We start from the raw sequence: 16250 nt of genomic DNA, 5'->3' as shown, positions 1-16250 counted from the left end.
GATATATGACTGAGGTAGGGGTTTGGGTCATAATGTGAAGTTATGCATGCAAACATGCAGTGAAGTTATATAATTGTTCAGACGCTGTCGAGTGAGAGGCTTCAGGGCTTCAAGCTTAGGCCCAGTTTACCACCCAGACAGGGCCTCACCCCTCCCCTACCTCGGCGGTGAGGCCTATGGCCTAGCCGGATCGGCACAGCCTGGGCCTCAGCTCTGCCCTCCCTCCCAGCTGCCGACACTAGAGTCACAAGCTGAGCAGAGCGGAGGTCCGCTGGAGACACTGGAGAGGGTGACAGTGAGGGGGAGGGGAATACATGGCCAGGAGCCAACCTATTGTGTACACTCTCTCTCACTCAGTCACTACTTCACACACCCCTCCCCCATCCTTACTTACTTGTTCATCTTTTATACTCCAACTCACTGACTCACTTCTTCACACTTTTTTTTCCCTTTGCACGCGCCTGTCTTCAGACACGTTTCCCCGCTATCCTCTCAACAGCTGTCTAACAGCAGCAGAGGCGGCATGCTCAGTTCAACGAGGTCAACTATATGACAAGAACCATGTTGTTTATACTCTCATTATGAGGTGAGAATTTCAGCAGACTAAGCAACAAACATAACTTTTCCCAGCTGCTGAGAACACAATCAAACCTTGTTAATACCCTACTGCTACTTCCTGGGAAGTACGTCCTTGATATGTTGCATTCAAATTCAGAAAGATGTCGAACATAGGGATGCGCCGATACCGATACTTGATGGTATCTCGGGCCGATACTGACTCAAATGGCCGGATTGGGTATCGGTGACCGATCTATTCAATTCAGTTCTATGTTTATATACTATATACATTATATACTGGAATTTTAATTCCTGTTTAAGTTCTGACCAATTTGTTGCTGCATTAAAAAGGTTTACACTTGAATTGTAAATCTTGTTCATTTTAAAGATTTTTTACCAAGTTGCTGGTGTGCAATTTATTATTTCAATAATAAATAACAATTCAATAAATGTATATCTAGAGCTGCAACGATCAATTCATCGGTTGTCAACTATTAAATTAATTGCCAACTATTTTGATAATCGATTAATCGTTTGAGTAATTTTTTTTAAGAAAAAAAGTCCAAATTCTCTGATTCCAGTTTCTTAAATGTGATTTTTTTCTGGTTTCTTTACTCCTCTGTGACAGTAAACTGAGTATCTTTGAGTTGAGGACAAAACAAGACATTTGAGGATGTCATCTTGGACTTTGGGAAACATTTTTCAACATTTTCGGACATGTTATAGACCAAACAACTAATTGTTTAACCGAAAAAAATAATCAACAACAATGAAAATAATCATTAGTTGCAGCCCTAAGTATATCTATGTATTTATTTGTTACATTTTGTTTTTACAAAGCTAAGAAAGCAGTGTTAAATCAAACCAGCTGTTGCCTTACATATAACAAAATGATCCCAGTCACTTCCACACAGTGAGGCGTACAGCTTATTAATTAAACACTGGTATCGGATCGGCACTCGGTATTGGTCAATACCCAAAGCCCAGGTATCGCTATCAGTATCGGGACTGAAAAAGTTGGATCGGTGCATCCCTAGTCCTACACCGTGGCACTTTCAGAATCATGCTATTCAGCACGGCTGAAGCCTGAACAGGCAGCAGTTTTCCTCCCCAGCCCTGTTTACATTCCTTACATACAATATGATAAACGATGTGTAGCATCACAGAGGAACGAAGAGCTTAATCATCTTTCACAAAAACCTAATGGCGACCCGGCGCCTCGACTGACTTGGCCTCTCTGAAAAAAAAAAAAAAAAGACACGGACTAGCTTGTGATCTACTACTCTATATAGAACAGCTTACACAAGCATCACAACACACAGCAGCTTGGTTATGTAAGGGCCAGTATTTCTGCATGCCTCGGCCTCCCCAATCATGGCTTCCCACTGACCCCACTATAGGATTGCTGAATCAGTCATTAGATAGCATTCTCCGCTCAAAATGCACCACTGAGTGCCATTTTAAGCTACGTAAGCCTCTTAACATAAATGAAATAGCTGGGCTATGAATAGGCAACAGGCCTGGAAAAGATGTATTCAAATATTGACATATGGTTAAAATGTAGATGAAGCATGTAAACTACTTTAGAAGGGAGTTATGCTTCTTCTCTTTTTATATGCAAACCCAGTCCGAGACATGCTCAGTTCAGTTACTGTATTATTTCCCAGCATGTATACAAGTTGGCTTGCATTACATTTTCCTTTATAGCTTTACAAAGTTGGCCTACACAGACTGAGCCTTCTGCAACAATATGGTAATCACCTCGCAGTGAGTAAGCATGCCAACACATGCTGAGGGTTAAACAGGGGTCAAAGGTGACGCCCGCAAACACTTTGAGCTGAATCACCTCTCTGCTCCACTTTAACTGCCATCACATCATCGTGTGCATCTATCGCTCTACTAAACACGTCACATGACATCAGGCATTTCTCTGCGTGGTCATGTGACACGCCCACCACCTCCCCCCCACCTTTCCCCCCCGGCCCCTCCTTCCTCCAACGGCTCCTTCCAATGTGGAAACCATGGCAACGGCCAGTTGGAACCAGTTTGTGACACGTAGCCTTCATTTTGTGTGAAGTGTGAGGCAGAGTTCAGGTGCTGCTGTGGGAGAAAATGGAGCCCAGGCCTCAGGAGCCTCAAACTTTTCAAAATGGGGGCAGGCTGCCGAACGACCACACAGCGACTTCCTGTACGGCTCCTGTCAGACCACTTGCTGGTGCAAAGTTAAGAGAGAAACTCCAATAGACACATCTCTACGCATACACAACCACGCACTGTGCATGCGAGCATGAAATCCACGGCCCACAGTACATAAATAATCCTTAAGAAGTTTTCAAACAAACTTGGGCGCAAAAAATGCAGACGCATATTTGGTCTCAGTTGTCAGCTTGTGTGAAGTCCTGCTCGCCATTCACATCCCCTCCCTTTAACCCATATGATGATCCAACATCAGCTAAGCATAACCACACAGAAATACACTATTCTTTGCATCTTATACCCTCGCAGATATAAACTAGTTGGTAAGGAGATTATGGTGCATTTTGTCCAGCTGGAAACATTTACAAAGGGTTTATTGTGGACAGAGTTGGCTGACTATGCAGTACTGAGGCCCGGCGTACAGGAATAGATGCAACTGTTTAAGGTAAAGTGTTTACAGCATTCCTTTCAGTGTTGTTCACATTAATGACTTTGACAGTATCATGTAAACTGAATAACAATTATGTTCCTTAAGGCCCTGACGCACCAAGCCGACGGTCACAAACTGTCCGACAGCCTAGTTTTTGCGGTGTGTCCCGCACCGTTGGCTCTAGTGTGCCCGTGTCGGAGGTTCTTCGGCCGATTCAGCATGTTGAATCGGCGGTAGAGCCCATCGGTGAGAGGAATCACTGTGATTGGCTGTTCAACTTAAACAAATCAGTCCACGAGAAGAGAACGGAAATGAGGAAAGCAAGCAGACGAGTAAAGTCAAGAGGAAAAACACAGAAGGCTTTTCTCATTTTTCATCTTCATCTCATCTGATCATTCAAGTACACAGATATTTTCACAACGACATGGCCATCTGGAATGAAACTAAGTGGTGAGTGAGAGTGGTGTGAAAATGGTCGGCAGACAGCGCTTCGTTTCATATACGTATCATAACGGCTTATATATGCGCCGTCCTCGGTCTTCCTGTTTCCTTTTTTGAATGGTGAATACAGACTACTGCGACCTGCTGCAGGGAGAGTTTGCAGTGTGTTCAAGTACAACTTTTTGGCCAAGACACAGGCGACGTGAGGTGACAACGGTCAGCCTTTGTTGCCGCTTGTTCTTTGATGCCAACTTGGTGTGTCTGGGCCTTTATGACCACCAACAAGCTCTCAGCCCCGAGGCAAGAACACTGAGTTCAATACACAAAAACAGCCTGTGACTCAATCAAACCCTATAATCATTTTCCAAGTCTCACCCTTTGGATGTGCTCATGTCAACGGGCTGGTCTCCGGTCTGCACTTCCACCTTGATAGTGGCCTTCACTTCCCCAGATTTTAGGATGCTGTCCGCTACCTTCGCAGCCTGTTCGCTGTTCAGCTTGACGCCCTCTTCTCCAGATCCCTCCATGGCCAGCGGAGCTTCAGCTGCATCACCTTTCTCCAGCTTAACCCGTTTACTGTCCATGTCCTCCAGGGGCTCCTCGGGAGCATGGTCCTTCTCCAGAGCCCGCTTTTGGCTGCGCGTTTGACGCACTGCCTCCTCTGACATGGCTGCTCTCACCCTGGAGAGAGAGAGAGAAGATGGACACAGTTGTGGATTAAAATTAGACAGCAGGGTACAGGTTTGGATGGTAGGTAGATACTGTATATAGATGAAGATGTACTGTTACTGTCGGATAATACAGTATCATCAGGGTCTCCATCAATGTATTGCAAGCCCGGCAGCCCACCGGGCCAAAGTTGACTCAACACCAGGCCTAGTCATCGGGGATTTATGTATTTTTAAGATGCTTTTTAAACTAAAATGTGTTATACAGGTAGCGAACTCCTTTAAGGAATAACTCAGTACTAGGTTGTGTAGAGGGAGAGAGAGAGAGAAACAGAAAATACGCACAACAACAGCTCCTCATTTCCACCACACTCGCTTAAGGTGAGCTGACCTTAGTGGCAAGCCGCTCTCTGAACTTTGCTCATGAAACATATTCCCTTTAGTAGCTGTCTCTCACCTTTTGCCAATGAAGTGCGTTACCATAACAACCAAATTGTAATACATGAACGTTGAGCTATTGCAAAATTCGGGAGGGCAGTAAATGAGATACAGTTTTAACGTCAAGCGTACTATCGAGGACCCAGAAATCTGACAAGTACAGGTCCAGTGGGAAAGAAGTAGTCCTGTACAATCTTGTGAAGTGAACGGTTGGTCGAGTTACACTGGCTGAGGTAAGATTAGGACCAACTGTGTCTGCAGTAAACAATGTGGAGCATCCACTGCAGAGAGTACAGAAAGTTATAAGAGCCTCAATTGAATTTAAAATTGTGACACTGTAAGTGGAAGACAGCATTGCCAGGTGTAAGCTCTACAGTGATAGCTGACCTGAGAGGCTGCCTTTGTGTCGGAAGCTACAGGGTGACTGAGGAAGCTAAAAGAAATCCACAATATCACACTGGTGAAGATGCCATTTAATAGGTTTAAATGGAAGACACTTAAAACAAAACTCTCTCAATCAATCCCACCTATTGTATAATTTATATTGTGTAACTACTTTTAATCAGTTTTATTCCACACATTGACATATTATACCAAAGGAATACAATTGTGCAACCAAACCTGCACTGGTGTAATTATATGTAATATGAAGTAGAAGCAGTGCCACCAGTAAAAAACTTAAAGGCGTCCGGACATATCCACTGGACATTACATAACAAACCTGGCTAGTGAGTCCATGTACTGCATGTAACCCCAGCTTTTTGTGGGAAATAATCCTTAAAAACTTATTGTTTTTGAGTCATGTACATGAACAAGCCTCTGCCACTGCCACTGCCCCAGATGCTGACCCAAATCTCACTCAGTACAGTAGCAGCAGAGGAGAGAGAGACCCACTTAGATTTCTGGGAAAAACCTATTACACAGCAAAAAAAAATAGCACCAACACTGTACAACATTCACACAAAGCAAACCAATATAGGCCAGGCGCTCATTATGGAACACTCTCTTGAATAACCTTTTATAATAATCGTTATAAAAAAATGTGATGCTTATAAACATTTCGCACAAGGATTATAGGGCTACACAATTAACCGAATATTAATCTTGATCATGATTTTGGCTTCCCACAGTTAAATGAACATGACCGACTGAGACATTGACGTTTAAAATGTGAACTCCGCTCATTGAAAACTACACTGCATATCAAATCAAGTGCTTCCGAAACTAACAGCCAGCCATCAGGGGGGCAAATAGAGATGTTTTGGCTCAACTTTTGGGGAGCTGTTATGTTGCTGTGTATGGAGGACGGAACCTGCCAAAATAAAAAAAAATAAAATAAAAAAAAAATAACTCTATAAATAAATAATTCATTAAATATAGCAAAAATAATATTGAAAATAAATGTAGCCATTAATTATTTGATAAAATGTGACATAAATTGATATTGATATCTGTTTTAATTTGCTTCTTTATTAATTTATCTTTGTATTAATTCCCTTATTTATTTGCTCTTCTGTTTATTTTACCTTTTATTTATTTATGTATTTATTTTTATTACATTTTAAATGTATTTAAATAAAATAAAGTATAAATTAAAAAATTTAAAAAATTTAAAAAAAATAAAAAATTAATAAGAAATAAATACATTTATAAATAAAAGGAAAAATTAAACAGAAATGTAAATACATAAAAGAATTAACACAAAGATAGATAAATAAATAAATAAGCAAATTAAAAACAGAAATATAAATTTCTGTCACATTTTATCAATTAATTAATGGCTACATTTATTCTTAATATTATTTTTGCTATATTTAATGACATATTTATTTATTTATTGAGTAATTTATTTATTTATTCATTTATTTGGCAGGTTCCGTCCTCCATACATGCAAACCCTACAGCAGCAGCCCGTGAAAAACTTTCCTGAATGTTGCAGCTGCAGTCGAGAGTAGAAAAGTAATATACTGTATACATGTCATGAAAATGCACTGAATTCATCTGAAGAAGAAACTTATTTTAAGTCTTATTTAGATGCAAAGATTTGTAAATTAGCAGGAATGTAGCGCAACATGGAAGTGAAAGCAGCGCTCTGTTTATTTAAATGTGAAAGTGCAATAAAAAAATGTTGTCCCTAAAATCTATGAATAATCGTGATAAATAATCGTAGATCAAAATTATTGTGATTATTATTTTGGTCATAATCGTGCAAAAATCCGATAGGATAAGATTTTTGGCCTAATTGATGATTTGGGCTGAAACCAAGTGCACATATACACATACATCATGTTGTGTATCTGATTCAAGAGCTGACTCACGGTCTTCCCTGGTCCAACGTGACATCATCACAGATCCACATGACCTTATCCCAAGATTCCATGAGAGACATAAAGCTCTTCCCTGAAAACCGGTTCAGACTGGTCTGCGATTGAGAGACGGCGCAGGTTTAACCCCTGGAGAGACCGAGTGGCAGAAGGGAGGGAGAGAGACGGGGAGGCCACAGGCGCGTCCCACACAGGGAGGGAAGGAGGAGGAGAAAATGACGTCATCCTCGGACATTCCTAAACGTGTCTACAAAACAACAGGCGGCGGACGCATCATGGACGTGACTAACTTCTGTGGAAGTCAGGAGTCAACAGCTGCCGACAGGCATAAACATCTTGCCATCTAAAACCCACCTTTCATGATACTTGACACTATTGAAAAACATTTTAAAAAGGTTTTCTCTGCCATCTTTTAAGGCTTCAAAGCAAAGTGAAGGTCATAATTCACCATGAGAATCCAATGTACACAAAAACTCCCACTATGAGCCTGTCATCTATAAAGCAGAGCACTGAGAGAACTGCAAAGTAAGGTGGGAAACTGCCTTTCAGCAATTCCACTGTCTGCAGTAACGCTGCAGTTTGTTCCAACACTTTACTACATCTGTGAATTCAGCCAATTTTTTTTTTTTACTGTAGATAAGACACAGGCATCCGTGACACTTTGCAAGATGTTGAGCTAAGACAGCGGTTTCAAACCTATCATCACCCAAAATTCACAAATCCTCGAACACCCTCAATTTGAATAAGGTGTTTCAGTGTATTAAATGACTTAGTCTTTTTTTATTAAAGGAACAGTGTGTATGATCTGGCAGTATTTAGCGGTGAGGTTGCAGATTACAACTTCTCCTGTGTGCCAAGCGTGTAGGAGAGCTACGGTGGCCAACGTGAAAACGCAAATGGCCCTCTCTAGAGCCAGTTATTGTTAGAGTGTGTATACGTGGGAAGTTGAGTGGTGAAGCAAGAGAAGTGGCGACAGGAGCCAATAATGCTATTGACTCCTGGCCAAGCAGGAAAAGTTCAGAGTTTGTTTAGGCCGTTCTGGGTTACTTAAAAACATGGCGGTGCAACATGGCAGACTCCGTGGAGAGAACACACTCCCTGTGTAGATATAAACGGCTCATTCTAAGGTAACGAAAATCCAACGACTCTTAAAACGTACTTATTAATATTATATTCCATTCCTTCCAATAGATTTAAATCAACTTTCTTTAATGAATATAACTCATCAGCGAAACACCAATAAATATGAATATTTTTCTAGATAAAAACATGTGAATTTTGGAAATGATTACATCTATCTTTTTTCCAATAAATTTTGACTTTTGGACTTTACAACACTGGTGTTATTGGAAATGTTTAGATCAAACAAGTCGGAAACAATCCTACGCATCCACCACTACAATCTAATACAAATAATATTAGTCTGATCTTCATCTGCAACTGTGCAGAAATACCGGGTTTCTTTTTAAATAGTTTTAGGTACAGACTTTTGTACAAATTATCCAGTAAGTGTGTTTTTCAGGATTTTAGTTATAGTTATTTAATTAGCAGACAAATCCTGGTGCATCCCCGTGTGATCATTGGCACCCCCCTAAGGGGACCAGGACCCCAAGTTGCTAAAACATTCAGGTCTGTGTTTGCATACGAGTGCATGGAGCCTAAAATGCACCCTGCTCTGGTACACAACAAGGACAGATGTGCCCTGCTGTACCATCCCTGGACACAAAGGCTATCTATCTGCCAGAGATGACAGTGGGTGGGTATGTGTGCATACCCATATACCCCAGACACTGCTTCAGAAACCACACTTTACTCAGCAAGCCTGTAGAAATAGTGGCAGCAACGGTGTGGTGGTGAACCGTGTCAGGTACAGAATGACTGTAACCCTGTGGGATGTTGCAGGACGATCAGATCTGCATGTTACTAAGATGACTGTGGTTGCTAGTTTCAGGTCTAGAGACACGTGGCTACCTTTGTCCCAGAAGAGATAGCGAGCATCATGAATCCAATGATTCATGTGCTGGATGCACTGCTGCTAAGCAACAAGAAAACCAAATGAAATGTTGTCCATGCATATGTTGTGATTATTGAATGTTATGTACGCACTTGAGACTGACTGAGGGATGGGTGTACTAATTCTCATTGTTGCATCACAATCCATCTCACTAGGCCTTCAGTGAAGGACCACCACTCAGTCACTGGAGACCATTTTTCTATTCAGCGCCTTGATTTCTACATGAGCCCTGAAGGCCTGTTCATTCACAACTGCCAGCTTACAGGAGACTCGCACTAAGAGCTATCAAAGAAGACAAAGAAACCAAAGGAGATTCATCTAGAGAGAGCCCAGCCATCAAACACAAGACTATCTATGCCGTTCACAGTGACACCTGAGAGGATTGGAGGGCAGAAAAAACATGGCATCAGCTGCCAGAAGTTGAGATAGTGTTGCACTGAGACACTGTTCGGAGTATTTGTGATGACAGGAGACGACGTAGGGACAAACGGGTATAACACAGGTCCATGAGTCAAACGTAAAACTCATTATGATGGAGACAAAGCTACTCTTTCTCTGTCCAAGTCAAGCCAGTCCAGTTTAAAAGTTATGTCAGATTGCTGGATCCCTGGGTTTGAAAACCAGACTGCATTTAAACAAAACATCTCATATTTTTATTAGGACGTCATCTTGGGCTTTCGGAAACACTGATCGACAGTTTTCACCATTTTCTAACATTTTATAGACCAAACAACTAATGCATTAATCGAGAACATAATCGGCAGATTAAATCGACAATGGAAATAATAGTTAGTTGTAGTCCCAATCGGTTAGTCGACACAATCGAGTGTTTGTCGACCACAAAATTCTTTGGCTGAGGAAAGCCCTAATTTTAATAAAACATCCTTTGCTTAAGCTTACATAAACCAATTTTGTTTGAAATTGGACATCAGGGATTTGGAAATCAACTGAGAAAAGATCCTTAATCAGTGCTAGTAGGATTCCTGCCAGTATCAACGCTCCCACAGCTCCATCCATCCAGCGTGTAAAACCAAATGAAACTGACACTACAATCTCACAAACAAGCCTGACTTGTCCATCAGCAAGTCCATCGGGGGATGCCTGGTGGGAACTGGTACCCCAAACCTGGCTGCCTGGGACTCACCAACCCGGAGTACCAGTCCCGCCTATTACTGTCCACAATAGTGGATCAGAACTCCACTCCAGTGTCCATTTCATACCATCAAGCCTTCCAGCCTAGTCACATTACAGCTCTTTGATTTACACTACACACGTAGCCTATGCATGAGGTTCAGGGCTCAGATTACAGGAATTTTAAATGTGGACTGATCTGAAATCAGGTTCATAAATGATCTGCTCCCAAAACTAGAACACAGGATGATTTTGTAGGTTTTGCAGGTGCGTCACTGCATGCTCTATTCCTGTTTTTGGGAGGAAATTCAAGCACCTTGAGTTCAAAGCACAGACTGTATATAAGAAGTGGACATAGTCACTGTCACGTCACCCATTGGTTTGTGGACTACCGTTTTGAGGCCTCGAGTTTGGCAAATTTGGCCCTTGCCATCTTGGTCTTTTGCAACCAGAAGTGACATGAGAGTATGGTTAACCCGAATGCTTCGAAGCTTCGACCATTGCCATGGTAATCAACCTCCAAATCAGTATTCAAATGCTTTGGGTATTTTTTTAATATATGTATGTAATAATAATACATAAATCCCAAAATAGCCTATGTAATAAGGAATAAGCCCACAACATTATTCATATTCAACATTAATTATTATTCGTTATTCTCAAATGGATATTGCTGTTTGTTGTGTGTAGAGGTGCATATGTGTACAATAGTGCGGAAGCAGCCCTGTCCCGGGCACTGAAACAGGGGAGATGGAGACAGACAGACAGAAGAACTTAAAGAGTTTTATAGAATAAAATATATTTAAAATTATAGAGTTTGCTGTATGCCCATGTAACGATGAAACCTCACGAAGATGCATCCCTTTGACATGCGAATGCATTACCTACAACAGCAACGAAAATGGCGAGAGGATGAGATAGAGAGTAGGAGAAGGCAGCCAGTGATTAGTGATCTGTGTCTGTTCCTCTCAGGAGACTATGGAGGAGGAGGAGGAGATGCATGTCCCTCTCGTTTCCCTCTCGGTATAATAAGGCCTAAGGGCAGAGCAGATCTTAGATCAAAACAAAGGATGGGGGAGATTGTACTGCCCATTCAAATTAATCTAAAAAAAAGAATATAAAGGTTTAAAGCTGTTTCCTACACAGCAACAGCTTCAAAGCAGGCCTGCTCAAATCAATACATTTAATAAATTTACATTTCTCTGTGAAGGCCGTGTGACGGCCCCTGCCTCACTACTGAGATGCCAGTGTGGATTTGGCCATTGATTCTTTCCCTGTGTCCTTGAAGGTATCACGGGAGAGGATGCCTGATGCAGAGCACCTGATGACTGATGCAGAGCACCTGATGCTGGCGCGTCCGGAGTATAAAAGCCCCAATCAAGTGCTGCTCAGGGCTCTCTTTTCCTTCACCTGGACTCATACCTGTCAGAACCTGCCGGGCTGCCTTTGTTTGACTTTTCTTTAGTTTCCACTTACAACACATCACACATCCACAGCTACATTACTGATGTTACTGACTGACACACTCCACATTTGTAGTTATTTCTGTATATTCTTAATTTATTTGTAATAAATATCTTTAATTTACAATCAATCACTGCGTCCTTTCCCGTATTTGTCATGGCCTAGGAGCCGGTCTATGACAAATTGGGGGCTCGTCCGGGATATGGAGGGATATCGTTTGTCTATGATCAAAGATGGCGTGTTGTCTGGTGAGAATGAGGGCGGACAAGTGCCCAGGTCTTCTGTGAATCGTTTTGATGTGAATAACTTGCGCTTGTTACCGAGGTTTAATGAGAAAGATCCAGACACCTTTTTCTTGCTGTTCGAGCGTGTAGCTAAGGCTAGAAATTGGCCTGAGGCTGACTGTGCACTTATGCTTCAGTGTGTCCTCTCAGGGAAAGCGCAGGAGGCGTATTCATCATTGAGCCTTAAGGATAGCTCTAGCTATGATAAAATAAAATCTGCTGTTCTTAAGGTGTATGAGCTTGTGCCAGAGGCTTATCGCCAGCGTTTTAGATCATGGGGGAGAAAAAGTGGCCAAACATACGTGGAGTTGGCAAGAGACCTGTCAACACACTTTAAGCGGTGGTTAAGCGCCCTTGACGTCACCTCTTTTGAGGATCTGTGTGACTTAATGATTTTGGAGCAGTTTAAAAATTGTCTTCCGGATCGAATTGCGACATACATCACAGAACGGAGAAACACTACTGCGGCTGAGGCTGCTGTGTCAGCTGATGAGTATGTGTTGCTCCATAAGAGCAGTTTCAAAGAACGCTCTGTGGCACGTGATGGTGTTGGTTGGAGAGGAATCGGTTCTGATGCTGTTTCATATGAGATGCGTTCAAGGAGAGTGGGTTTTTCGAAACCTGACTTTAAAGCAGGTGGTAACTTGAACAGCAGTGATGGCTGTAACTATTGTCGTGAGAAAGGACATTGGAAGGCAGATTGTCCTTTGCTAAAAGTTAAAGCTAAGGGAATGAGAGCTTATGTTAAACCTGCTGCATTTGCTGCTCCTGTTAAAAACTGCTGTGCTGCTGAGTTGCTAACTTCTCACTCTTGTGAAGTGGATGTTTTGGCAGCCTATGTTCCCTTCATACGAGATGGGTTCGTGTCACTGGTAGACAGTGATGTGAAAGTCCCAATAAAGATTTTGAGGGATACAGGTGCCTATGATTCATACATTGTTGACTCTGTTTTGCCTCTGTCTGAGGAGTCTGATACTGGTGACAGTGTTCTCAGTCGTGGGATGGGATTGAAAATTCTCCCTGTTCCTTTGCACAGGATGGTTCTCAGCTGTGAGCTGGTTAATGGCGAGGTAGCTGTTGGTGTGCGTCCAGCGTTGCCTATTGATGGTGTCCATTTTATTTTGGGCAACGGCTTGGCTGGTAGCCGAGTTTGGACCGATTCTCATCCCGCACCTGTGGTTACATCTTGTCCAACTGAGTCTGTGTCTGACGAGAGCTCCAGGGTGTTACCAGAAGTCTTTTCATCCTGTGTGATTACACGTGCTATGAGCAAAGTAGACCCTGACATGTCATCTGACATCAACAGTGATGATGTACTTTTGGAGGTCCCATCTCTGTCTGAGCTTCCGGTGTCGCTGTCACACTGTGAGGTGTTAAAGGAGCAACGTAGCGATTCTTCTTTGAAAGACATATTTGAACGTGTTTTGCCTGGCTCTGAGATAAATAGTGCTGCAAATGGATACTTCTTAAGTAATGAGTTGTTGTTCAGAAAATGGGTTCCTGTTGATGAGGATGGTGTGAAAAATGATGTTTTCCAGATGGTGGTGCCAACTAAGTTTCGTTCCCTTGTTTTGAAAGTGGCACATGACGAGTGTGGACATTTTGGTGTCCGGAAAACATACTTGAACATCTTGAAACATTACTTTTGGCCACGGGTCAAAAGGGATGTGGCCGCATACATTAAAACCTGCCATGTGTGCCAGTTAACTGGAAAACCTAATCAGAGGATCAAGCCTGCACCACTGCAGCCTATCCCAGCTTTGAGTGAACCCTTTACACATCTCATTGTGGACTGTGTGGGTCCGTTGCCGTGTTCCAAGTCCGGTTGTAAATATCTGCTCACGGTAATGTGTCAGACCACCAGGTATCCAGCTGCCTATCCTTTGAGGTCGATTACGACCAAGGCTGTGGTTAAGGCCTTATCACAGTTCATATCTATATTTGGTATCCCTAAGGTGATCCAGAGTGACCAAGGGTCAAATTTTTCGTCTCATTTATTTGGGCAAGTGTTGAAGATGTTGCGCATTAAACAGAACCAATCATCGGCCTATCATGCGCAAAGCCAGGGGGCCTTGGAAAGGTTCCACCAGACTCTTAAGTCTCTTCAAATCAGTATTCAAATGCTTTGGGTATTTTTTTAATATATGTATGTAATAATAATACATAAATCCCAAAATAGCCTATGTAATAAGGAATAAGCCCACAACATTATTCATATTCAACATTAATTATTATTCGTTATTCTCAAATGGATATTGCTGTTTGTTGTGTGTAGAGGTGCATATGTGTACAATAGTGCGGAAGCAGCCCTGTCCCGGGCACTGAAACAGGGGAGATGGAGACAGACAGACAGAAGAACTTAAAGAGTTTTATAGAATAAAATATATTTAAAATTATAGAGTTTGCTGTATGCCCATGTAACGATGAAACCTCACGAAGATGCATCCCTTTGACATGCGAATGCATTACCTACAACAGCAACGAAAATGGCGAGAGGATGAGATAGAGAGTAGGAGAAGGCAGCCAGTGATTAGTGATCTGTGTCTGTTCCTCTCAGGAGACTATGGAGGAGGAGGAGGAGATGCATGTCCCTCTCGTTTCCCTCTCGGTATAATAAGGCCTAAGGGCAGAGCAGATCTTAGATCAAAACAAAGGATGGGGGAGATTGTACTGCCCATTCAAATTAATCTAAAAAAAAGAATATAAAGGTTTAAAGCTGTTTCCTACACAGCAACAGCTTCAAAGCAGGCCTGCTCAAATCAATACATTTAATAAATTTAAATTTCTCTGTGAAGGCCGTATATGCTAACATTAGTCTTCTTGTCTATAAAATAAGGTGTATAGTGCAGCAGGATAAGATGCACTTGCCTGAATGAAAATGGAAATCTCGTGACCTAGACTGACATTACAGGTTTTATTCGCAGTCGCTCTCGTATAGTGTCCAGTAGTTCACAGAGAGCAGATCAATGGCAAAAGCTCATCCCCTCAGGTAGCGTGCTAGCCTCTCATCTCCAGCACTGTAATGATCTCCCCACTGGGACCGGACCCAGCCAGCCAACACATTAACAGCCATTTTAAAAATACTGAGGCTTTTCAACTGTGTCCTTAGGGTTCAATGAGAAGGGAAACAACAATTATACTGTCCAATAAATGCAATACAAGTATGGATTATTATGGCCCAATAAAAGACAACAGAGCGACAACTCTTTTTCTTGTGTGGCTTAGGGACTCTGGCCCTTGTAATATTGAATTGATCGCTCAAACTGCCAATTTTCTTACGAGCAGATATGACAAGGCGATGATTATCTTAAATTCAGGGTGATTCTTTAGTAGGGCTGGGACGATTCACCCATCTCCCGAGTCCGACTATCACGACACTTGGGTGCCGATTTAATATGTATTGTGATCTTTTAAGTATTGCGATCCGATATTACGATTTATTGCGATTCATTCAGCGATTCACCACGTAGATGCGAGTGATGGCCGGCTTGACCGCACGTTACCACAATACGACAACGTTTTCTGTCCATGACAGAGTTCACATGCAGCTTTAGCCATGATGTCTAGCTCTGCTTTTCTTGGCAATGTGTGAAACCCAAAGTGTTTCCATACTTTACTGTATATGTAGTGTTTACAACTTTGGATTTAACATGTGAGAGTGCAGGTTGTACCCACGCGGACCCTCCGCCGTTTTCTGCTTTTTCGTTTCGGCTCGCTGCGACCTGCTGCGTTTTGTTTTGGTTGACATCACGTTACTCAGACTACAACAATAAAACCGGTAACTTCCTTCTACCTCCGCATAGGATCAAATGAGGCAAATATATCAATTCTGGCATTAAAAAAATGGATTTCTGGGCGCCCCGCTAGCTCACTTGGTAGAGCGGGCGCCCATATATCAAAGCTGAGCCCTTACCGCAGCAGCCCAGGTTTGAATCCGACCCGCGGCCCTTTGCTGCATGTCGCTCTTTCTCTCTCCCTTTCCAGTCCATCCACTGTCCTATCAAATAAAGGCCAAAAAGCCCTAAAAATTATCTTTAAAAAATCGATTTGCTGCTTCATTAATGTCTTATCCTACCTATGTTTTTCAATTATAAAATCATTTCAGGCTATCAAAGGGTAAAGCTCTTTTCCTTTGGGATGTCTTCTAAATTGAAAAAAAAATATCTACCTATGCTAATCTGTGCTCACCAAGCTAGGAGTGGGGGCAGGGACCCAGCTGAGGTGGTGCCATGGTTGGGGGAGGGAGAAGGGTGCAGAGCGCATGTGGTTAGCTGAGCCATAATCTAACTGTACCCAAGTGAA

The 16250-nt window shown here is 42.3% G+C and overlaps 1 protein-coding gene across 4 annotated transcripts in view; it reads right to left on the bottom strand.

The window, feature by feature from the left end:
• Positions 1-16250, bottom strand: part of gatad2ab (GATA zinc finger domain containing 2Ab) — a 34908-nt gene that overhangs the window by 8008 nt on the left and 10650 nt on the right. For all 4 annotated transcript variants that reach the window (XM_074635646.1, XM_074635648.1, XM_074635647.1 and 1 more), the window contains exon 2: positions 4001-4306. In XM_074635646.1, the coding sequence (XP_074491747.1) occupies positions 4001-4293 (293 nt within the window). In that variant the 5' untranslated portion in view covers positions 4294-4306. The remainder of the gene's footprint in view (positions 1-4000; positions 4307-16250) is intronic.

This window comes from Sebastes fasciatus, chromosome 5, assembly GCF_043250625.1.
Source record: "Sebastes fasciatus isolate fSebFas1 chromosome 5, fSebFas1.pri, whole genome shotgun sequence".
NCBI classification, from domain to species: Eukaryota; Metazoa; Chordata; class Actinopteri; order Perciformes; family Sebastidae; genus Sebastes; species Sebastes fasciatus.
Note: the sequence above shows the minus strand (reverse complement) of the source record. Positions and strands in the feature narration are given on the sequence as shown.